At 43.0% G+C, this 25,409-nt stretch overlaps 1 protein-coding gene across 4 annotated transcripts in view; it reads right to left on the bottom strand.

The window, feature by feature from the left end:
- The window catches only part of nsd1b (nuclear receptor binding SET domain protein 1b), a 322,978-nt gene extending 305,475 nt beyond the window's left edge, over window positions 1-17,503 (bottom strand). For all 4 annotated transcript variants that reach the window (XR_012050614.1, XM_061963023.1, XM_072913851.1 and 1 more), the window contains exons 1-10: window positions 17,355-17,503; window positions 12,359-13,158; window positions 11,853-11,991; window positions 11,598-11,770; window positions 5,041-11,512; window positions 1,305-1,417; window positions 959-1,220; window positions 792-892; window positions 634-676; window positions 325-545 (exon numbers count right to left, since the gene is read on the bottom strand). Coding sequence is in view for 3 of the 4 variants with exons in the window: in XM_061963023.1 (XP_061819007.1) it covers window positions 325-545; window positions 634-676; window positions 792-892; window positions 959-1,220; window positions 1,305-1,417; window positions 5,041-11,512; window positions 11,598-11,770; window positions 11,853-11,991; window positions 12,359-13,141 (8,307 nt within the window). In the remaining variant the exon portion in view is untranslated. The remainder of the gene's footprint in view (window positions 1-324; window positions 546-633; window positions 677-791; window positions 893-958; window positions 1,221-1,304; window positions 1,418-5,040; window positions 11,513-11,597; window positions 11,771-11,852; window positions 11,992-12,358; window positions 13,159-17,354) is intronic.
- Window positions 17,504-25,409: the final 7,906 nt, after the last annotated feature.

Genomic DNA, 25,409 nt, shown 5'->3' on the forward strand with positions numbered 1-25,409 from the left:
CCACAACCTTCTAATTTCCAAGTGAGAGGCATGATTTATTAACTTTCCCCAACTCAGAGGCGATGCAGCAGCTCATCGGTACAGTATGTCAATAGCTGCCTCAGCGTTAGAGCTTATAACAACTAATATTCAGGTCACGTGATGTAAATAGTGTATTGTTGGCGGTTTTTGGACCTCATATTTTCCGTATATTACAAATTAGAATGCATAAAAAAAGGAAAAACACGTGTTCTTGTCTTACATAGGGATCATGAATGATAAGCAAAACTCCCCAAAAAATCCAGTTCCCCTTTAAATAAAGTGATCACAACTCTATAAGCTGACCTCGGACTCTGTAGTGTATTTAGCGTCTTCTAGTTGAGTAGCGTCAATGTCTGCCGCTGTAGGGTCCGCCCCTATTGGCTCAGGTAGCGGCAGTACCACTGGAGTGCTGGTTGGTGTCAAAAGGGAAGGAGTGGGCGAAGAAGTGGAGACTTCCGGGCTCGAAGGCGACGAGGGCTGCCTGCTTTTCAGTTTCAAAGATGGCGGATCAAGATCTGGAGGAGCTGCAAGGCAAGATGATTCGGCATTAGTCCTGAAGGAAACAAGGAACTGAGGAAACTGTCAGTTAATAATACGAGGCTTGTCACAGACCGGCCTGAGGAACAGGACTAGTAGTATTCTTCACGGTTTTGACCTGTGACAAAGAAACAACATGTCACTAGTACATTTAAGCAGCAAATTAGACTCACAACCATATAAGATGGGAAATTGTTGTTCAATGTGCGACATACAGTCAAATCATACCGCACCTTCTTCTTAGGGCCCACTGAGGCCTCCGATTCAAGGCAATATTCCAGGATCTTTGGAGTGGGTTTCCTCTTGCGTTTCTTCTGTAGCAAAGGATCATGTGCTGGCGAAGGAAAAGGAACAGTAAATAACAAGGAAATAAAACATTAGGTAGATAAGTCACACTTACGCTCACTGACGTCTTTGGCGGGGCTATCAGACAGCGGCGGTTCAGCTTCGGCCTCGGGAGGCGGGGTTAAAGTGTCGATGGAAAGCACCTGTGCTTCCCGCCGAGACGGGTTTTCGGCGCTGGGAACTTGTAGTTCCGTGGTGAGGGTGAATTCTTCCGGAGGGGGCGTCTGTATCTCAGGAAGTGCGTTCAAGGACGGGGGGTCAAGTGCGTGCTTTTCCAGTGCTGACGTTTCGGACGTGGGCAAAAGTGCTTCGTTGGCCTGGGAGAGTAAAGTGTAACTCCAGTCTTGTATCGTCATGCAGAAAAGAGTTGTGATTTATGAAATGATGATAGGTTTTCTTACCATTGTAAATGGCTGGAGAGGCTTTTTGTTTTTCTTCCTCGAGGAGAATATCTGGTCGTACTCTTCTGTCCATTCAAGAAGCCTCTTGCTTGGTTTTCTAATACGTTTATGTGCTAAAAACATAATCTTTGATTAGGCACAGTAAGGGTAATATTCATGAACATGTTAGAATTATACATTTAGAAATCAAGAAAATACAGCAGAATTTAATTTAAGATTCGTAGTGATCAATAATATCTTTGCAATGAATGCAGGTGTTCCCTAGGGATATATACAGTCGCAATCAAAAGAACATAATGTCATGGCTGTCTTGAATGTCCAATACTTTCTACAACTCTTATTTTTTTGTGATAGAGTGATTGGAGCACATACTTGTTGGTCACAAAAAACATTCATGAAGTTTGGTTCTTTTATGAATTTATTATGGGTCTACTGAAAATGTGACCAAATCTGCTGGGTCAAATGTATACATACAGCAATGTTAATATTTGATTACATGTCCCTTGGCAAGTTTCACTGCGATAAGGCGCTTTTGGTAGCCATCCACAAGCTTCTGGTTGAATTTTTGACCACTCCTCTTGACAAAATTGGTGCAGTTCAGCTAAATTTGTTGGTTTTCTGACATGGACTTGTTTCTTCAGCATTGTCCACACGTTTAAGTCAGGACTTTGGGAAGGCCATTCTAAAACCCTCATCTAGCCTGATTTAGCCATTCCTTCACCACTTTTGACGAAGGTCATTGTCCTGTTGGAACACCCAACTGCGCCCAAGACCCAACCTCCGGGCTGATGACTTTAGGTTGTCCTGAAGAATTTGGAGGTAATCCTCCTTTTTCAGTTGTAGAAATTATTGGAAACTCAAGACAGCCATGACATTATGTTCTTTACAAGAGTATGTAAACTTTTGATCACGACTGTACATTAACCACTATGGTTTTCTGTTTACCCTTGATTCCAATACCATTATCAACACAATGAATAACTTGAGCTTGCATAAAAGGTACAGTAAAATACAGTCGTCTCTCGTCACATCCAATGTTGCGAAATTACCAAATCACTTTTCTTAAAAGTATCAGTGCAGTATTTGTCTTATTTTCTATTATATTGTGGCGATCCATAAAATATAGTCACCAAGGGTGACTTCCATTTCCGGATTAACGGTAACTTCCATCACGTGTGTTCATTAGTATAGCTCAATCACTCTATGCTAAGGAAGCACAGTCTGTAGGTTCAATGCACACAATTGAATATATTTGCTGCTCAGACAGTAGTAATGAGTTTATAAAATGTTTTAATAATATTGTCATTAATAGTGTTTATTACGTCTTTTACCTGACCGCTTCTATGTTGCTACCGCTTTTTGTTTATAATGTCTATTTCATACCTGCCAACTTTTGAAATCAGAAAAACCTAGTAGCCAGGGTCCAGGGGCCGCAGGACCCGGTAGGTCCAGGACAAAGTCCTGGTGGGGGGTTCAGGGCCCCCCGACGCAAAATGACTATTAGCATTCAGACAGGTTAAAATGTTGCTAAAACCATCACTTTTCAATCAGTCACAGTGACTTTTCAAAACAAAAATATTACAGCAAAAATCATATGGGTTGATTGACATGTTTATTCTGTAAGCTAACTTCAATAGTTTGAAATTATTTTGACAGTTAATGCCTGTTATCCTGTCAACCTTTCACAAGACTTAAATTTGTTAATTGAAAGTATAAACACTTTTTACAGTAAACAAATGGTAAAACAGTACTAAACAATTCCATTAAAAAAAAAATTGGTGTCATTATTAACTTTCTGTCCAAGCTTGTATAATCTACTGCCTTGTTCAATTGTAAAAAATATTCTGTGCCTAAAATTCACATTTCTATCACAATTATCATACTGTAAACATGGTAAGCTAACTTCATTAAAATTAATAGTCCTGTCAATAGCCTGGAATTACAATTCAAATGTAGTTTTTTTGTAAGCCTTTCAAAAGAATTCAAAATATGAAAAATTAATGCAAATTAATTTAAGCCATCAGACACTTGAAACGTGGCACATCACATCTCTAATGTAATCATTTTAACTTTTCAACAGAAATAGCACTGCAAAAATATTAAGGACATACTTCTGTATTTTGGTAGTTATGCTGTCAACATTTAACAAGATTTCTTCAACTTGGACTTGAAAGTATAAATAGTATAAACACTTTTAACAGTACTAAACAATTCCAATAGATAACATTGGTGTCATTACCTTTTTGTGGCTAAAATCCAAATTTATTCTATCAGATTGATCATACTGCAAAAATGATATGGTAACTTTATGATAAGTTTACTTCATTAAAATGTAATTCAATAGCATCATAAATAAAACTTCGGCATTTATCACATCCAAAGAATCTGTTTGGGCGACGAAAAACGTTGAAAGTTTTCCACTTGTATCGCTAGCAACGGCATTAGACTTGTGGTTTTTTGTCCCAACGTGGTCTTTTACATCGCTAATTCCTCCGTGTCCGATCGAAAAATCTTGTCTGCGCAAGGTGCAATTCGCATAGTTTTCACCCTTTTTGGAACGAATAATTATTCCCGGATAGGCTTTTGAATATTCTTCACGGAATGACTGCAGTTTTCTTTTCGGTTTAAGACTCGTTTGCGATTTTTCTCCGGCTGATTCCATGATCGTTCGCTCGTTTGGAAACAATGGCCTCGTGCTTGGCAGCGGTGCTATAAATAGCCTCGCACATGGCATTCGGAATGGCTCGATAGGAAGTTACGGGAAGCAGTGTCGATTGTCATTGTTGTTACGCGATTTCGTGAATAAAACTTTTAAAAAAATATTTTTTTTTAATTAATGAAAAACCGTATTTTTTATCACTGCAACCGTAACCCGGAATAGGTTGATGAAAACCGTACTAATTACGGGAAAACCGGAGTAGTTGGCAGGTATGCTATTTTCTGCTGGATCTACTCTATTATATGCTGCAGTTGTTACATATTCTGTAAGATTGTACATGGTAATTGTTATATATTGTATATATTATATAAATATATAATATAATATATATCGTATACTGTATATATAATATGTAAATATTACATGTTATATTTTATATTGCTACTACGGTACATTTTTTGTCCACTTTATACCTGCATTATCCTTTCCATCCTTACACTTTCCATTCTTTGTAACTGAGCTACTGTGTGGAGCAATTTCCCTTGTGGATCAGTTTGTCTAAGTCTAAGTTATTGTTGCATCCCTAATCTCCACATTGGTGAGCAATGTTGAACGACAACAACTGGACGACCGCAGCAGGACTCGATGAGACTCAGCACGCCATTTCATATTAACAATGCTAAGCGGAGAGTGCAGCGTTGATGCACTTTATTTTCGACGTCAATAACACAGCTTCACATGACACATGGTGAGATTTGAGGTGAGCGATGTGGAATGATAGCAGTGGGGGGAAAAGTGGCGGGACACCCAATGGTGACAACGCCGCTAATGTCAAGAGCGATCTTTGCTGCGACTATCAAGTTTTTTGAAGAACGAGCACAACTGACGCCCGTGGTTTCAGCACATAGAAGCCCGGTTCTAACTTAGAGGAACTCCTTAGGGTATATATAAAAGTAACCAAATTTTGCTAAAATTCGTTAACCATAGTCAGGCTTGAAACCATTTAGACACGATAAACGAGGGACGACTGTACAGCGGTTCATAACCTAATACAAGCTGTCATCAACTCCGTCCTACCTGATGAAGCATCGTCGCTTTCTCCAGTGTTGCAGCTGGAACTAGATTTGGCTTCTGTGCGGTCGGAAACAAAGTCGTTCATCTGTCCGAAGTCTCTGCTCCACCTCAACATGCCCTCATCGCTCCCAGCCTGACCCTCCCACTGGCAGGCCTGCTCACCCAGCAGGGACCGGACCTTGGCGGAGTAATCCAGTACAGAGGAAAAGTCCATCCCTAGCAAGGATCCTACTCCCGGGTAACCGGGTCCAGGCCTCTGAGAGTGACCAGGAACTTTGCGGTTAGTTTTTTTCTTCATCCAAGAGAAACTGCTCCTTCTGTTGGAAGGTCCTTTTGAGACATGACTCTCATCCAAATATGTTTGTTTGCCCGGGCTAAAACTTGGATCACCATTCCTGTCTCGATCTAGGCCTACAACTGCAGCCATGCCAGGCATCACCAAAGGCTCCTCCCTGACATGTGCACTTGGTGGCCCAATCTCCAGTTCTAAAGGGGCACCATCTCGCTCCCGCGTGTCATGCACATCTTTGAGCATCATGAGAAAAGTGCTGAATTTGTAGTTCATGTCTGGCTTGAACGAGGGGGCTTTTCCATTAGCCTTATCTGTCAAAGACTGGAAAGATACCTCCTTAACATTTGTCAATGTACTCACGAAAGACAATGGCGAGGGTGGAGAAGATAAAGTTGTCTGATCCAATTCTTTTGCCTTCACGCTGGAAGTAAGGGGTATGAAGTCCATTGGAGACGATGCAAGAGAAAGGTCCTCCTCTTCACTTTTGACTCCAACAGAATCTTGGAACATCAAAGGCGGTGTATTACAGCTGGAAACCGTGTCCTCATCATTAGCCTCACGATCAGACTTGGACTTTGCTTTGGTGGTGCTAAAGTCTAATTTGCTTTCTGAAATAATTGTGGTGTTTTTAGAGGGCTCTATCAGGTTTTTGCTATGATGTAAAATATCTTTGTGCCCAGCTTTCCTCTTGGCTTTTCTATGTTTCTGCTTTTGCAGAACTTTCATGGTCTTCAGAGCTCGCGTCATCAGCCCATTACTGGCTGGAAGATGGGCAGGTGGATCTTGTGGCGTAACTTCAGGCAACTTCTCTTGGACAGGCTTTAATCGGAGGGCAGTTGTCTCAGAGGATGGGTCTTCGGGCCCCTGGTCACTGCCAGATACTAGAGCTCCCTCCAACTGAGGGGATAGAAGAGCCACAATTGAGACAGAAGTATCTAGCTTCTTTGGGCTTTGTGAAGGTTCGGAAGAAATTTTGTTGGCCGTACCAATCGTCCCCATTTCTTCCAAGTCCTTCACTAACATAGTTTTTGATTCTGAACGGTCTACACTGGAAGTGCTTTTGTCCACTTTATCTTCTTTAACCTCTGCTACTTTGTCCAATACATCCGACTCACAGGATTGGTCTGCAACAGCCTCTTTTGAAGTTTCTTTACCTTTAGCGTATGAAATCTGGTCATTGGGACCAATAGTTATCTTGGAATTCAGGATTCTCTTGATGTCTATGCGAATTAATTTGACAAAGGGCATCTTACACTGGGAGATCAGAGCTCTTTGAAGGTCCATTTTTGCCAGCTGAGCTGTTGATTCTTTTGTCTGGTTAGAACTGGGTACAACAACCTTTTTAATGGCCCTCACTTTACAATGTTCATTTTGACTGTTATTCTTGTCAGTGGTCTTCTTGCTGGTCTTTTTCACATGTGCATTACTTGTTGGATTAGACTGTTTGCCAGTAATTGAATCTGTAAAATCAGAGATAACCTGCCTACCTCTTAAACAGTCACCCTTCTCAGGTGGTCTGTGAGAATCCACACACTCTAGCTTTTGTGACAGCCCTTGAAGTTCAGAACCGGTCACAGACTTCTGCTTGTGGGACAATTTTTGAGGTCCAGAAGAAGTCACAGACTCCTGATTTTGTGAAAACCCATTAGATTCAGAATAATCTATGGACGCTTCCTCCTTTGACAGTCCTCGAGATCCAAATTCTTGTTTCTGTGACAATACTCGTAATTTAGAAGAAGCCACTGACTCCTGCTTTTTAGACAATCCTTGAGGATCAGAAGAAACCATAGACATCTGCTTCTGTGACAAACCTTGGGATGTTAAAGAAGCCATGTACTCCTGCTTTTTTAATAACACCCTGGGTTCCAAAAAACTTATAGGTCGCTGTTTCTGTACCAGTCCTCGAGGTTCCGAAGAATCTACAGATTCCTGCTTCTGTGACAATCCTCGAGCTTTAGAAGAATCCACTGACTCCTGGTTTTTAGAAAATCCTTGAGGGTAATAAAAATTCCTGGATTTCTCCGTCTGTGACGATTCTCGAGGCTTAGAAGAATCCACTGACTCCTGCTTTTTAGACAATCCTTGAGGATCAGAATAATCCTTGGACTTCTCCTTCTGTGACAATCCTCGAGGTTTAGAAGAATCCACGGACACCTGCTTTTTAGACAATCCTTGAGGATAAGAAGAATTCACAGACTTATTGGTCTGTGTCAATACTCGAGTTTTAGAAGGAACCACTGACTCCTGCTTTTTAGAAAACCCTCGAGGACAAGAATAATTCATGGACTTCTCGGTTTGTGTCAATTCTCGAGGTTGAGAAGAAACCACTGAATCCTGCTTTTTAGACAATACTTGTGGATAAGAATAGTCCATGGACTTCTCTTTCTTTGACAATCCTAGAGGTTTAATAGAATTGACTAACTCCTGCTTTTCTGATGATCCTTGAGGATCAGAATCATCCATGGTCTTCTCCTTCTGTGACAATGCCCGAGGTTTAGAAGAATCTACAGATTCCTGCTTTTTAGACAATTCTTGAGGATCAGAAGAATTCCTGGACTTCTCTGTCTGTGACAATCCTAGCAGTTTCGAAGAATCCACTGACTCCTGCTTTTTAGACAATCCTCGAGGATAGGAAGAATTCATGGATTTCTCTGTCTGTGACGATTCTCGAGGCTTAGAAGAATCCACTGACTCCTGCTTTTTAGACAATCCTTGAGGATCAGAAGAATTCAAGGACTTCTCTGTCTGTGACAATCCTAGAGGTTTAGAAGAATCCAATGACTTCTGCTTTTTAGACGATCCTCGAGAATCAGAAAAATCCATTGACTTCTCCTTCTGTGACAATCTTCTAGGTTTAGAAGAATCCACAGACTCCTGCTTTTTAGACAATCCTTGAGGATCAGAATAATCCATGGACTTCTCCTTCTGTGGCAATTTTCTAGGTTTAGGAAAATCCACAGACTCCTGCTTTTTAGACAATTCTTGAGGATCAGAAAAATCCATGGACTTCTCCTTCTGTGACAATATTCTAGGTATAGAAGAATCCACAGACTCCTGATGTTTAGACAATTCTTGAGGATCAGAAGAATTCAAGGACTTCTCTATCTGTGACAATCCTAGAGGTTTAGAAGAATCCAATGACTTCTGCTTTTTAGACGATCCTCGAGAATCAGAAAAATCCATGGACTTCTCCTTCTGTGACAATCTTCTAGGTTTAGAAGAATCCACAGACTCCTGCTTTTTAGACAATCCTTGAGGATCAGAATAATCCATGGACTTCTCCTTCTGTGGCAATTTTCTAGGTTTAGGAAAATCCACAGACTCCTGCTTTTTAGACAATTCTTGAGGATCAGAAAAATCCATGGACTTCTCCTTCTGTGACAATATTCTAGGTTTAGAAGAATCCACAGACTCCTGATGTTTAGACAATCCTTGAGGATCAGAATAATCCATGGACTTCTTCTTCTGTGACAATCCTCGAGGTTTAGAAGAATCCAATAACTCCTGCTTTTTAGGTGATCCTTGAGGATCAGAATAATCCATGGACTTCTCCCTCTGTGACAATCCCTGAGGTTTAGAAGAATCCACGGACACCTGCTTTTTAGACAATCCTTGATGATAAGAAGAATTCACAGATTTATCGGTCTGTGTCAATACTCGAGGTTTAGAAGAAACCACTGACTCCTGATTTTTAGAAAACCCTCGAGGACAAGAAGAATTCATGGACTTCTCGGTCTGTGTCAATTCTCGAGGTTTAGTAGAAACCACTGAATCCTGCTTTTTAGACAGTCCTTGAGGATAAGAATAGTCCATGGACTTCCCATTCTTTGACAACCCTAGAGGTTTAGTAGAATCCACTAACTCCTGCTTTTTAGATGATCCTTGAGGATCAGAATCATCCATGGACTTCTCCCTCTGTAGCAATCCCCGAGGTTTAGAAGAATCCACATACCCCTGCTTTTTAGATAGTCCCTGAGGATCAGAAGAATTCATGGACTTCTCCTTCTGTGACAATCCTAGAGGTTTAGAAGAATCCAATGACTTCTGCTTTTTAGACGAACCTTGAGGATCAGAATAATCCATGGACTTCTCCTTCTGTGACAATCTTCTAGGTTTAGAAGAATCCACTGACTCATGCTTTTTAGACAATCCTCGAGGATAAGAAGAATTAACAGACTTCTCCTTCTGTGACAATCCTTGAGGTTTAGTAGAATCCAATAATTCCTGCTTTTTAAACGATCCCTGAGGATAAAAAGAATCCATGGACGTGTCCTTCTCTGACAATCTTCGATGTTTAGAATCCACTAACTCCTGCTTTTTAGACGATCCTTGAGGGTCAGAATCATCCATGGACTTTTCCTTCTGTGACAATCTCCGAGGTTTAGAAGAATCCACAGACTCCTGCTTTTTAGACAATCCTTGAGAATCAAAAAAGTGAATTGACTTCTCTGTCTGTGACAATTTTTGAGGTTTAGAAGAATCCACTGACTCCTGCTTTTTAGACAATACTCGAGGATCAGAAGAATTCAAGGACTTCTCGGTCTGTGTCAATTCTCGAGGTTTAGTAAAAAACACTGAATCCTGCTTTTTTAACGATCCTTGAGGATGAAAATAATCCATGGACTTCTCCTTTTCTGACAATCCCAGAGGTTTAGAAGAATCGTCCTGCTTTTTAGGCAATCCTTGAGAATCAAACAAATTAATTGACTTCTCTGTCTGTGATAATTCTTGAGATTTAGAAGAACCCACTGACTCCTGCTTTTTAGACAATACTAGAAGATCAGAATAATCCACAGATTTGTCTTTCTGTGACAATCCTTGAGGTTTAAAAGAATCCACTGACTCCAGCTTCTGTGACAATCGTCGAGATCCAGAAGAAATGGACTTCTGCATCTGTAACAGTCCTCGAAGATCAGAAGTATCTACAGATTTCTGTGTTTGTAACAATTCTCGAGCTCCAGAAGAAGTCACAGACAGCTGCTTTTGTGACGGTCTTTGAGGTCCAAAAGAATCCACTGTTTCCTTCTGTGACGGTAGTTGTGATGTTGTAGAAGCTACAGACTCCTGCTTTTGAGATAATCCTCGAGGCTTAGAAGGCTCCACCAACTCTTGCTTTTGTGACACTCTTAGAGGTTTCAAAGAACCCATAGCCTCCTGCTTTTGAGATAATATGCAGGAGTCCAAAGAATCAACTAACTCCAACTTTTTTAAGAAACCTTGAGTTCCAAAAGAACCTGCAGACTCCTGACTCTTAGACAATTTAGGAGGCCCACAGGAATCCATGGAATCCTGCTTTTGTGGAAATATTTGAGACCCAGAAAAATATATGGGTTCCTGCTTGTGTGGAAATCCTTCAGGTCGAGAAAAATCCATGGAATCCTGCTGTCGCGACAATTCTTGGGGGTCAGAAGAATCCAATAACTCTTGCTTTTGTGACAAAAGTTCAGCAGGACTTCCAAAAGTTGTATTAGCAGCAGTGATGTTTTTAGAGACAATATACTGCAACTTCTCAGGTACAATCTTTGTTTTAAGTACCAACTGAGACTGGTCACCTGGTGCAGGACTCAAGGCAGGACCACCAGGAACCACTAGGTTTTTACTAGCAACAGGGGTCTTTTTCTTACCGAGCACCTTTGTAAAAACGGTACGATCAACAGTTTTTGGTCGTCTGTCTTTACCTGATTTGCTGAACCACAGACCACTTTGCATCTCAGGTTGTTTCTTTTCCTCCTTGGCGACATTAGCCGCTGGTTGAGTCAATTTAGACTGACGTTCAAGTGCTTTAGGACACAAAATCTTAGGGACAGAGTCAAGATCTGAATAAGGGCACTCTACATTCCTATCTGATGGATTTTTACATGGGATCTTTTTTGACTTTTTTGATGAGTCACCTTCTTTCCTCATGCCAGATGATTTTTTTAAAGTGCCATGCGTAGTTTGTGTTTCTACTGGGGATGATGCCGTCAGGGAAGTTAGTGATCCACTTATCGTGTGCGAAATTTCTGGAAGATTGGAGACGGGCAACATGGAAAGAGAACCCGGAGGACAGGCCTTTTTTACTGCCGAGGAACTGTCCTGGAAGGCATCGTCTATGGACAAAGAGACTATGTTGGGTCTCTGCTGGAGAATAATTTCAGCTTCATCCACACTGGACTGCCAAGACGCCTCAAAGCGTTTAGCAATCTGTAAAGAGATAAAAGGCAATGAAGATCAAGATAGACATTTCAGTAGGGCATGCAAGTGGGAATCAGTCAAGGAATTACTGTACAGTGTATTTGTGGTTGTGCGCCCTTTGCTTTCCCTTCCGACGCAGTTGAGCAAGCTGTTCGAACTGAAAGCCTCCATGGAAGATATGAGTTGATTTATCTTCCACCCAGGCTTGCTCCTCTGGCTCCCCAAATGTCCTGACATGGTAGAGGCGACAGGGACGATCGCTGGGCTCTAAGACACAGTAAATCACAATCATCAGTTAGCATCTCAACAGCCAGGCCTAGTAAGTCAGTTAACAACACCGCTCACTCACCTTTGACCCTGTGATAGACTCCTAACGCAGGGTCAACGATCACCTCGCAGGGCCACCACGGCCGTCGGTTGAACTTTGCCCAAATGAGTTCGCCCTCTAAAAATTTCACAGGTGGCACGGAAGTTCTTTTCAGGTCACTCTGCTCTCAACAACACAGGAAAACAGTCATGAGAAATTTGTACTTGGATAAGATTGTGTTTATCAATAGACACTGCACCACTTAGGGTGTAATTGTTCAGTCTTAGGAGTTTAGTTGTAGGCTAGGCTACTCTAACAGTGTTAGCTGAACTGCTGAGACAAGACGCATGCTCCACCTGAAGGGCTGCTAAATTGTAACCATTACACAACTGCTGAGGAGTGGGAAATATCCCATTCAGTGCTTACAAGGTCTGACATCAACAACATTCCTGTCAAACATAAACAATAAACATGGCAGACAAACACACTAAACTACTATTTGTTTAATTTATAAATAGTTTACTGGACGTCATTGGAGTAACACTTGCCTTAAAATGCCTGGAGGGGCTATCTCCGAACAGAAAGAGCTCGGTGTCGCTTTCCCATTCATCCTCGGAACCATCCCAGTACCTTCGTCGCACCCCTGACGACTGGGATCGAGTGATGACCTTTGCTGATGAAACCTTTGTATCCTTGGAGTCTGCAGGGATGGATTGGATCTCATTCCCTGCTGTTTCGTGTTTGTTGTACGAGTCTGTAATGGTGGGGAAAGTCTCCTGCTGCTCTTCATCGTGGTTGTCCTCATCTTCGAACAAGGACGACTCAAAGTGAAGTAGGCCATTTGCAAACGGGCTGTTGCTATCCAGAGAGAAGGCTGGACTCGGAGGACACGAGAAACAACCGTCGGTTTTCCTCTCAGACGTGCTAGGACTGCTACAGCTAGCTGACGGCGCATCTTTAGATCCATCGCGTTGGACTTCGGGTTGTTTCTCATCTCTCCTTGCGAGGGGGGCACCACAATAATCCCTGCAACCGTCCCAGGAGTCCTGCTCCGGCTCCTTCTGACTCGAGGCCCACTCCCAGCTCTTAACCGGCTGGGCCGGCAGGACCAGGTCAGGCTGGCTGACCATGGTGGTGAGATGCTGCAGTCTCCTTAGGGGGCTGTAGGTGGAGGACGGGGGGGACGGGTCCCGTTGCGCAAAGCCGTAGACACGTTGCAGGGAGGAGGCGGCGGACATTGTCGGGCGGGGGTTATTGTTGTGGGAGAGGTCACGGGCAGCCGTCAAAGTGTAGCTCGAGGTCTGGCTTGGGCCTGCATGTGGCCCACTCATGCTGGCATCGTTCCTCCCTTAAACAGAACCAAGAACAATCATTATCAACACATTTACATGCAAACACGATATTAGAATTGAAATATACCGTATTTTTCGGACTATAAGTCGCAGTTTTTTTCATAGTTTCCAGTGCGACTTATATATGTTTTTTTCCTTTTTTATTATGCATTTTCGGCAAGTTTGACTTATACTCCGAAAAATACGGTACTTGTTTATTTTACAGCACGGGTTCCCAAACAAGGGTTTTCAGTATAAATACTGGACCGTGCTGTAAGTCAGTCAGTCCATAATGTAGCAAGGAGCTTTTTGACACATTTTCTGTACAAATCTCAAATAGTTTGTGTTCTTTGATTCTAATTCAAATACAGCAATGGTGTCCAAAGGCCCCAACATGTTCTTTAGTGGCCTGCTACATATTTTCAAAATGTATGGATTAGATTGATATGAAAGGTTAAGGCAACCCAATCCATCCTTAATTATTTTTATTTAAGTCCAAAATGCGTCTCGGGTACATTTATTTTTTTTAATGTATTGCCCTGCCACTGGGATGCTGAAAAAAAAAAAAAAAATCACATCCAAACCGCAATTCGCATTTGTATCCTCCAGCCTTTATATAGACCCCTCCTTTAGACCAGTTGATCTGCCGTCTCTTTTCTGCTCTACCCCCCCTCTCCTGCATGGAGAGGTTATTAGGTGACCACAGATGAAGTGCTAGCTGTTCAAAGTCGGGACCTGGGGTGGACCACTAATCTGTGCATCAGTGGATGGCGTATCTGCGTTGCTGACTTGTCTCCACTCAAGATGATCCCCTGCTGGCCCCACTATGGACTGGATGCTCACACTATTAGCTAGATCCACTCGACATCCATTGCACCGGTCGCCCAGGGGCATTGTATCCCATTGGGTTGAGTTTTATCTTGCCCTGATGTGGGACCTGAGTTGAGGATGTCGTTGTGGCTTGTGCAGCCCTTTGAGACACTTGTGATTAAGGTCTATATAAATAAATCCACAAACTCCTGCTTTTTAGACAATCCTTGAGGACAAGAAGAATTCATGGACTTCTCTGTCTGTGACAGTTCTCGAGGTTTAGAAGAATCCACGGACTCCTGCTTTTTAGACAGTTCTCGAGTATAAGAAGAATTCATGGACTTCTCCTTCTCTGACAATCCTTGAGATTTAGTAGAATCCAATAACTTCGGCTTTTTAAACAATTCCTGAGGATGAAAAAGAAATCATTGACTTCTCTGTCTGTGACAATTCTTGAGGTTTAGAAGAATCCACTGACTCCTGCTTTTTAGACAATACTCGAGGATCAGAGGAATTAAAGGACTTCTCCTTCTGTGACAATCCTTGAGGTTTAGTCGAGTCCAATAACTCCTGCTTTTTAAACGAACTTGAGGATAAAAAGAATCCACGAATCCAAAGAAGGCTTCCCGTTGTATCCCATTGAGTTGAGTCGTTGTGGCTTGTGCAGCCCTTTGAGACACTTGTGATTAAGGGCTGTATAAATAAACTTTGATTGATTGAATTCTTATTTATTACAATTTCTAAATCTTTTTTGTTTTCCCCCCGTTAACTAGTTTTTAAAAGGACGTTTTAGGCCGTCTATGCGCGTGTATGTCATGTGTCAGCAGCAAAGAGAAGCTTTTTGTAACCGAACGCCTGTCATTTTTGTACCAAATAATACATTACGAGAATCGGTTTGAATCAAGAATCAATTCTGAAGCGACTCGTCACCCCAAGATTCGGAATTAAATCCCGTCTTGTTGTAAGAATCGCATCCTTTCGCATTATATTATTTTGTATCCGATAGAGATGCGCGGTTTGCGGGCACAACCGCGGAGTCCGCGGATTATCCGCGGATCGGGCGGATGAAATTTAAAAAAATTAGATTTTATCCGCGGGTCGGGTCGGGTGGTTAATTGAAATAGAAAAAAAATAGATTTTAAATAGATTCAGGCGGGTGGCAGTTAAACCAATTCGGAAATATATATACATAGTTAAATGTTGTTACCCACATACGAAAAACGAGCAGGCACCTGCAGCGTATGCCACAACAGAAGAAAAAAAAAAAAAGAGATGGACACTTTTACGGAGCGGAGAAGGGACGCCTCGCCGGGGTCCGGGACCGAGGCCCCTTCCCCCGAGAGGGCCCCACCGGGAGCCGTAGCTGAGGCGATCCGCGAAAAGGGCCCGACGCACGTCCAGGGTCACCACTGCGCCCACCGCACCGACACCCCGCCTCGTCCGCCTTCGCCGCGGCCGGCGTCACGCGCAGCAGGTAAGCAACTTACCTGCCCGCCACCCCCTGTGGCCGGGGGCTCGTAACAGGGGTCACTCCGCGCGCTCCGCCCGCGCAGCTTACCTGCCCGCCACCCCTGTTGCCGGGGGCGCGTAACAGGGGTCACTCCGCGCGCAGTGCGCTCACGAAAGGGGTGGGGCTCACCCTGGTTGATATAGACAGCAGCTAGGACGGTGGCCATGGAAGTCGGAACCCGCTAAGGAGTGTGTAACAACCCACCTGCCGAATCAACTAGCCCTGAAAATGGATGGCGCTGGAGCGTCGGGCCCATATACCCGGCCGTCGCCGGCAGCGAGACGCGCTTGGAGGTGCGCTCAGCGCGGCTCCCATATGATTGCGCACTGGTGTGCATCTGGGTCGTGACAGCGTGGCACGCGAATGTCTGTGCTGCATTGGATCAGTCTCCTTTCTTTAACAGGCAAAAGCTTTATAACCTCACTAATGCCTTGCATCGTCTATATTAGATATATAACAACGGGCGGGTGCGGGCGGCTGGCGGGCGGATGCGGTTCTGATCAAATGTTAGATCGGGTGGATTGCGGATGGTTGACGACTTTCTGATGCGGTTGCGGATGAAATAATTGCCCATCCGCGCATCTCTAGTATCCGATAATCGATTGGTGCGTCGATCTACATTCCCATCCTCACCTATGGTCATGAGGTTTGGGTTATGACCGAAAGGACAAGATCACGGGTACAAGTGGCCGAAATGAGTTTCCTCCGCCGGGTGGCGGGGCTCTCCCTTAGAGATAGGGTGAGAAGCTCTGTCATCCGGGAGGAGCTCAAAGTAAAGCCGCTACTCCTCCACATGAAGAGGAGCCAGATGAGGTGGTTCGGGCGTCTGGTCAGGATGCCACCCGAACGCCTCCCTAGGGAGGTGTTTAGGGCACGTCATGATTAATGATAAATGGGTTATACTTGTATAGCGCTTTTCTACCTTCAAGGTACTCAAAGCGCTTTGACAGTATTTCCACATTCACCCATTCACACACTGATGGCGGGAGCTGCCATGCAAGGCGCTAACCAGCAGCCGTCAGCAGCAAGGGGTGAAGTGTCTTGCCCAAGGACACAACGGACGTGACTAGGATGGTAGAAGGTGGGGATTGAACCCCAGTAACCAGCAACCCTCCGATTGCTGGCACGGCCACTCTACCAACTTCGCCACGCCGTCCCGTTAAGAGGCCACGGGGAAGACCCAGGACACGTTGGGAAGACTATGTCTCCCGGCTGGCCTGGGAACGCCTCGGGGTCCCACAGGAAGAGCTGGACGAAGTGGCTGGGGAGAGGGAAGTCTGGGCTTCCCTGCTTAGGCTGCTGCCCCCGCGACCCGACCTCGGATAAGCGGAAGAAGATGGATGAATGAATGGATAAACGTATCGGAAGCCCCCCCCTCGCCTCCTATAATGTTTTTTTTTGTTGCTACGGCTCTACATCATTTATTTCGGTGGCGCTGTTATACTTCCAAACCGAGGCGCAAAAAGGACCCCTCCATTCATGACACCGAAAGCTAAAATAGCAACACCAAAAAAAATAAAAATCAATCACGTGTTCAAACCACAACATCCCCTGGCTGACATTAAGGCGGAAGCCATTGTGTGTGATGTGACAAAGATGTTTGTCTCCTGCATGGGGAGGAAGACATTGAAAACGGTCCTGGTCGCGCGCGTGCACGGGGGGCGTGCACGTGTCTTGACACTGTGTGTGTGTGTGTGTTAAAATACAACATAGGAGGACAACGAAGCCAGATTGCAAATGCGTGTACACACACATGTAAACACACATATGTACACACACATATGCACACGCACACACACGTACATTGTGGTTTTAGGAGTTACGAGGGGGGGGGTGGGAATAACACGCAAAAAAAAAGGGCGGCCGACGCGTCATCCAAGGCGAGATTCTTACCATTCCGATGTCGACCACCATCAGGGAGAGTCTCCTCGCCTTCATTTTGCCCCCCAAATGAGGCAAATCCCGGGTTTTTGACAGCGGATGTGGGAGAGTCCCGGCGGCGGCACTACTAGGCCCGCATCCTGAGCCGAGGAGCACCCCCCCCACTACCACCACCACCTCCTCACTACCTCCCTCCTCCTCGTTGACTTGCTCCTGCGGCCCCTGCGAGAACAAATCCACCCCCAGCAAGAAACCCTTCCCTTTTTTTTTTTTTTTTTTTTGCACAACTCTACCTTTTTCTATTGATGTTTACCTATTTCCTGTTCGTCTGCTGCGCGCACCGACTAAGACGTCCCTCAAAAAAAAAAGAAAAAAAAAAGAGCCGAATCTTTCTTGCCCTTTTGTGTGTGGTGTCACATTGTCATTAACGCAATAAAAAAAAACACAATAATTAATAATTAAAACGCCTTTTTAAAATCGCCCCTCCCCCCCATTTATGATTAGGCGTCAATTATGTCAGCCGGCGTGACGTCACACGTCCAACTTAAAAAGTCTCAGCCTGTTCCCCCGGCGACACGAACACGCCCGTCCCTTAAAATAACTGCGTACAAATTGTTAATGTTAATATTTAAAAAATAATAATAAACTAACCAAAAAACACGCGTGTGTTCGTCTTTCCCCCCCCTTGTGTGGAATCTGCTGCTCCTTCAAAATGGAGTCCTCCACTCTCAGCGCTGAGGGGGAGGCGAAGAAGGGGTACCAAAAAAAAAAAAAAAAAAACAGGCCACAAAGTGTTAACACGCGCGGGTTTATTAACGTTTACCCAAAAGCTGGGGAAGTCTGTTGTCCACGAAGCGTGAACCAGTCCCACGCTTCGTATATGTTTAGGACCCACGCAGTGTAAGCTATAAAACAATGTTTACTTCCGGTGTTGTTTTGGCGCGTGGAGCCACAACAATCATGGCGGTTATGTTTTCACTGAGGTGTTACCGTGAACATGCTGCGTGTTTTTTTTTAAGCAAAGTGCCCACTTCAAACACCGTCATCACGCACACAACCTCCCAAGCTGCCACCTCTACGAGCACGCCAAGTGGATGTATCTTGACTCTTTAATACCGGAAGCGGCGCGCATCGCAAAATGGCAACCACTTCGTCCTTGTCAAGTCACCGTGAAACACGAGTGGGCGACACATGTGTCAACACGACCAAGTCACGGTGGCAAAAAAAACGCCACCCCTTTATTCGCGTGACAGTTTAAGACGTGTGGTTGTTTTTTTTTTAACCCCCCAGACAAATTCGGCGAAGAGAAGTGGACTTCCAAGGCGGACAGACGAGGCCTATAACTGGGCTTGGCGCAGGCTACGGCAGAGACCCCTGGCGGTAGACGGCTGAAAGTGCAGCTAGTGAGTGGCCATTTTTTGTTATTTAGGTCAAACTTAGTTAATGCAGGGGCGCAACTATACCTACTTTTAAGGGCTATGGCACAATGCCGTGCGGTGAACTTAAACACCAGGTGAAGCATAGATACTTTTGGAGTTTTTTTTCCTTCTTCTTTTTTTTAACTTCATATGTGCAGCTCTAATCATTGTTGATTTAGGTTGCACATTAGAGCAGTGTTTTTCAACCACTGTGCCGTGGCACACTAGCAGAGGTGGGTAGAGTAGCCAGAAATTGTACTCAAGTAAGAGTACTGTTACTTTAGAGATTTATTACTCAAGTAAAAGTAAGGAGTAGTCACCCAAATATTTACTTGAGTAAAAGTAAAAAGTATGTTGTGAAAAAACTACTCAAGTACTGAGTAACTGATGAGTAACATACACACACACACACACATATATATATATATATACATACATATACATTGATATATACAGTATATAATTTATATGTATTTATTTGGCTGTTTTTGTTTACATGTTAAAGGTGTTTTAATGAATATACATGCATGTTTAACATATAGATTCCTTTCTTTCATGAAGACAAGAATATAAGTTGGTGTATTACCTGATTCTGATGACTTGCGTTGATTGTAATCAGACAGTAGTGATGATAACGTCCACGTTTTCAAATGGAGGAGAAGAAAAGTTCCTCCTTTCTGTCTAATACCACATGAAAGTGGTGGGTTTTTGGCATCTTATTTGTACAGCTTCCATATTCGTTTTTATACACTTTACAAGAAATATATTGGCGTCAAACTCCTTAGCTTGCTAGCTTGTTTGCGCTGGCTTTCGGAGACTCTTGTTTTGAAAGCGCAGGCGCGATGGAGCGGTACTTTTATTGTGAAGACAGGAACTGTGCAGTCAGTCTTTAGGCTTTTGACGGGATGTACGGTTGAAATAAAACAGTATATTTTTTCCTTCACACTTTTGATTGATTGATTGGAACTTTTATTAGTAGATTGCACAGTACAGTACATATTCCGTACAATTGACCACTAAATGGTAACACCCCAATAAGTTTTTACACTTGTTTAAGTCAGGTCATGTGATCACCTGGCTCTGTTTGATTGGTCCAACGTCACCAGTGACTACATCTGATTGGTGGAACGAAGTGAAACGTCACCAGTAAGGCAGGCACTTTGAAGGTCTGTCTGACAGACCAAAACAAAGAAAGCGTGCATTAACAGATCGATAAAAATTAGTAGCGAGTAGCGAGCTGAATGTAGATAAAAGTAGCGGAGTAAAAGTAGCGTTCCTTCTCTATAAATATACTTAAGTAAAAGTAAAAGTATGTTGCATTAAAACTACTCTTAGAAGTACAATTTATCCCAAAAGTTACTCAAGTAGATGTAACGGAGTAAATGTAGCGCGTTACTACCCACCTCTGCACACTAGTGGGGTAAAAATATTTTTTGCAAACCAGTAATTATAATCTGAAAATAATTTACCGTTGTTGAGTGTTGGTGCCGTCTAGAGCAGTGGTTCTCAACCTTTTTTCAGTGATGTACCCCCTGTGAACATTATTTTAATTCAAGTACCCCCTAATCAGAGCAAAGCATTTTTGGTTGAAAAAAAGAGATAAAGAAGTAGAAGGAGAATGAGTTAAGACCTTTGTTGACCTTTGGGAGTTATTCGCTTTCATAAAAACGTTATCATAAAGATATTATGATATGATAAATGGGTCCAAAAAGTATTTGATAAAGTTGTTATTAAATACTTTTTGGTCCCATTTTCTTTTCACATAATAAATCTAGTATTGTGTACTCTAAGTACTTTTCTGTATTTGTATCTGAAGCAGCAATAGCTATCCTCCATGAAAACGTACGTTGTATCGTCACATTCATTTTGTCTTAAAGTCCAGTTTAGTATTTAATCTTGGATACAGTATATAATCCTCCATATTGGCAGACACATTCATTTCATTCAATTTCATTCCAAGCAATAAAACAATATTTTTGCATCTGACAAAAAACACCCACAAACGCTGGCTTACTCTAATAAAAATGCCACATTTGTTATAAATACAGTTAAAAAAAAAAGAAAAGCTGACTTCCGCTGGAGAGACATGTGTCTGCTAGCTAGAGCGCCCCCACTTCTCCCAGTGTGGCGAGTCAGAGTACTGCAGAGGCATTGAACTTCAAGTTGACAATATATCGCCCCCTACTGTGAGGCAGAGGTACTTGCTGCCTCATGGCCTGCCTTTGCCCCCGTGGCAACAAGCACGCGCCCCCTCGCACGCACATGCTCAATACACTTTGTGTGTCGCTGTGGAGGCACCACCTGTGTCTGCCTCACTTCTCGTCTGCCGCGTTATTTTCATCAGGAAACACAGGGAATTTCCATGATTTTGACCATAAAAATGATCAAAGTTTACAGGAACCACACCAAAATCACATAGAAAGCCTAGATCAGGGGTCGGGAACCTTTTTGGCTGAGAGAGCCATGAAAGCTGAATATTTTAAAAAGTATTTCCGTGAGAGCCGTATAATATTTTTTTAACAATGAATACAACTAAATGCTTGCATTTTTAAGTAAGAATAACATTTTTAGAGTATAATAAGTCTCTTATCTTACCATTAATGCAACTTCTGGTGCTGCATGGTTTTGCTGATGGCTTTGTAGTCTAGTTGATACGTGGTTATTTTCAACACTGTGATTACCAGCGGAATTATTCATTACTTATCGTGTTAAGCAGTGTCAGCTAAGATTTATCTGAGAGCCAGATGCAGTCATCAAAAGAGCCACATCTGGCTCTAGAGCCATAGGTTCCCTACCCCTGGCCTAGACCAAAAGATAAATATTCAAACTTATTCTATTTTATTACTTCGTTTTTGAACATCTCATGGTTAAGCCACCTGGTGGCCAGGTGAGGCAGTGCCTCACTTGCCTCCCCTGACAGCACGTCATTGCTGTGGCACCAGGGCGATACACACTGCACGTTATAATTAAATAACTAAATATTAATAATTGCAATATTGTATAGAAGTAAACAAAACAGAGATTTTAAATAAAGATATTAATATAAAATAAAAATTGCATTTTGAAAATGTGTCTGAATCTGCATTGAAATATTGTAAACAATAAATAAATTATTATCCAATAATAATCCAAAGCAAGTATTTAATACAAATAAATAACACAGAGAAATAACACAAAAATAGCATAGATAAATATGACTGATATTTAACACAAAGAAAAAACACAAATATCACATACATAACACACATACGTTACTCAGATAAATAACAAATAAATAGCACAATTAGAAAATGTTACCCAAGGAAAATAACACACATAAACTATACAAACAAATAAAAACACTGTAAAAAAATATCGATACATTTTACAATACTTAATCACCAGAATTTTACTTTAAAATGTAAAGTGTTTTTTTTTTTTCTAACAACATATTCTAGGCGCAGTCAAGGCGTTGAGGGTTTGGTGGCTGCAGGATTAGGTCTCTGCTTTTTGCAGATGATGTGGTCCTGATGGCTTCATCTGGCCAGGATCTTCAGCTCTCACTGGATCGGTTCGCAGCCGAGTGTGAAGCGACTGGGATGAGAATCAGCACCTCCAAGTCCGAGTCCATGGTTCTCGCCCGGAAAAGGGTGGAATGCCATCTCAGGGTTGGGGAGGAGATCTTGCCCCAAGTGGAGGAGTTCAAGTACCTCGGAGTCTTGTTCACGAGTGAGGGAAGAGTGGATCGTGAGATCGACAGGCGGATCGGTGCGGCGTCTTCAGTAATGCGGACGCTGTATCGATCCGTTGTGGTGAAGAAGGAGCTGAGCCGGAAGGCAAAGCTCTCAATTTACCGGTGGATCTACGTTCCCATCCTCACCTATGGTCATGAGCTTTGGGTTATGACCGAAAGGACAAGATCACGGGTACAAGCGGCCGAAATGAGTTTCCTCCGCCGGGTGGCGGGGCTCTCCCTTAGAGATAGGGTGAGAAGCTCTGCTCCTCCACATCGAGAGGAGCCAGATGAGGTGGTTCGGGCATCTGGTCAGGATGCCACCCGAACGCCTCCCTAGGGAGGTGTTTAGGGCACGTCCGACCGGTAGGAGGCCGCGGGGAAGACCCAGGACACGTTGGGAAGACTATGTCTCCCGGCTGGCCTGGGAACGCCTCGGGGTCCCACAGGAAGAGCTGGACGAAGTGGCTGGGGAGAGGGAAGTCTGGGCTTCCTTGCTTAGGCTGCTGCCCCCGCGACCCGACCTCGGATAAGCGGAAGAAGATGGATGGATGGATGGATGGATATTCGGGTAAATGAAAAAAACCCAGCCCAGCAGGCACAATACATTGATACATTGATTATATAAATACAGGTCTGGTTCAAAGTGACTTCAAAACAACGTTGCAAAATTCAAAACCCAAAACCGGTGAAGTTGTCACGTTGTGTATTTCGTAAATAAAAACAGAATACAATGATTTGCAAATCCCTTTCAACTTATATTTAATTGAATGGACTGCAAAGACAAGATATTTAATGTTCCAACTGAGAAACTTACTTTTTGTAAAATGGCAGCAACACATTGCAAAAAAGTTGGCACAGAGGCATTTTTACCACTGTGTTACATGGCCTTTCCTTTTAACAACACTCAGTAAACATTTGGGAACTGAGGAGACCAATTTTTGAAGCTTTTCAGTTGGAATTCTTTCCCATTCTTGTTTGATGTACAATCCGGATGTTTCTTTTCCTCTTTGTTCCTGAGGACATAACGTCCACAGTTTCCAAAAACAATTTGAAATGTGGACTTGTCAAACCACAGAACACTTTTCCACTTTGTATCAGTCCATCTTAGATGAGCTGGGGCCCAGCGAAGCCGGCGGCGTATCTGGGTGTTGTTGATGAATGGCTTTCGCTTTGTTTATTAGAGTTTTAACTTGCACTTACAGATGTAGCGTCCAACTGTAGTTACTGACAGTGGTTTTCTGAAGGGTTCCTGAGCCCATGTGGTGATATCCTTTACACACTGATGTCGCTTTTTGATGCAGTACCGCCTGAGGGATTGAAGGTCCGTAATATCATCGCTTACGTGCGGTGATTTCTCCAGATTCTCTGAATATTTTGATGATATTACGGACCGTAGATGGTGAAATCCCTAAATTCCTTGCAATAGCTGGTTGAGAAATGTTGTTCTTAAACTGTTCGACAATTTTCTCACGCATTTGTTCACAAAGTGGCGACCCTCGCCCCATCCTTGTTGGTGGATGACTGAGCATTTCATGGAAGCTGCTTTTATACCCAATCATGGCACCCACCTGTTCCCAATTGGCCTGTTCACCTGTGTGATGTTCCAAATAAGTTTTTGATGAGCATTCCTCAACTTTCTCAGTCTTTTTTGCCACTTGTGCCAGCTTTTTTTAAACATGTTGTAGGCATCAAATTTCAAATGAGCTAATATTTGCAAAAAATACCAAAGTTTTCGTGTTCGAACGGTAAGTATCTTGTCTTTGCAGTCCATTCAATTGAATATAGGTTGAAAAGGATTTGCAAATCATTGTATTCTGTTTTTATTTACCATTTGCCTAGTGGTTAGAGTGTCCGCCCTGAGATCGGTAGGTTGTGAGTTCAAACCCCGGTCGAGTCATACCAAAGACTATAAAAATGGGACCCATTACCTCCCTGCTTGGCACTCAGCATCAAGGGTTGGAATTGGGGGTTAAATCACCAAAAATGATTCCCGGGCGCGGCCACTGCTGCTGCTCACTGCTCCCCTCACCTCCCAGGGGGTGATCAAGGGTGATGGGTCAAATGCAGAGAATAATTTCGCCACACCTCGTGTTTGTGACAATCATTGGTACTTTAACTTTAACTTTAACTTTACACAACGTGCCAACTTCACTGGTTCTGGGTTTTGTACAATGACGAAGCTTTATATTGAATAAAAATAAATACTTTCACTTTTCTTCTTCCACTTTTAAAGCAAGCCCAATACATATTTACTGATGAAGTTATTTATAAAATATATATAATTACGCAAATGCACATGAGTTTGAAGAAGCACCGCTGATGTCCACCACTAGAGGGAAGCAGAGCACCTGTGTTGAGATTGAGGCCTACTACGATGTAACATGCACTATATATTAATTATATAGTGCATGTAATATTATATACAATATGAACACAAAACAATAGTAATCAGATGTATTTCAAAAATACATTAATAATGATTGAAAATACGCTACAAACACAAAACTGCGATCGTGCGTGTGTGTACTTGTACAACAGCAACACACTCTTTGTTGTCGTGGTTACGAGCAAGTCAGTCCTCACAGCGACATCAGAGTGTGTTTTGTATGTTTCTTTCACTTGTTTTAGATTCCACTTCTCTCCCCCACCGCCAATGCCTGACCTCTGACCTCAGCTCAACCCAGCTGTCAGCTGCCCCCCCCCCCCCCCTCCCCCCGTCACTTTCACTCGTTCCGGTGTCTTTTATGCTCTTTTTCACACAGAGTTAAAAAAAAAAAAAAGAAGATATAAGTGGTCCATAAATTATACAACAAAAAAAATCTAAAAAGTGTTTAATTGCTGGTTTGAACGTCACAGTTCATAGCAGCAACCGAAAACAGTGAAGTTACGCCCCCTAGTGGCTGTGAGGAGGAGAATATAATTTCGCCCTTTTGG

Source organism: Nerophis lumbriciformis, linkage group LG09 (genome assembly GCF_033978685.3).
Source record: "Nerophis lumbriciformis linkage group LG09, RoL_Nlum_v2.1, whole genome shotgun sequence".
In the NCBI taxonomy this organism is placed as follows: Eukaryota; Metazoa; Chordata; class Actinopteri; order Syngnathiformes; family Syngnathidae; genus Nerophis; species Nerophis lumbriciformis.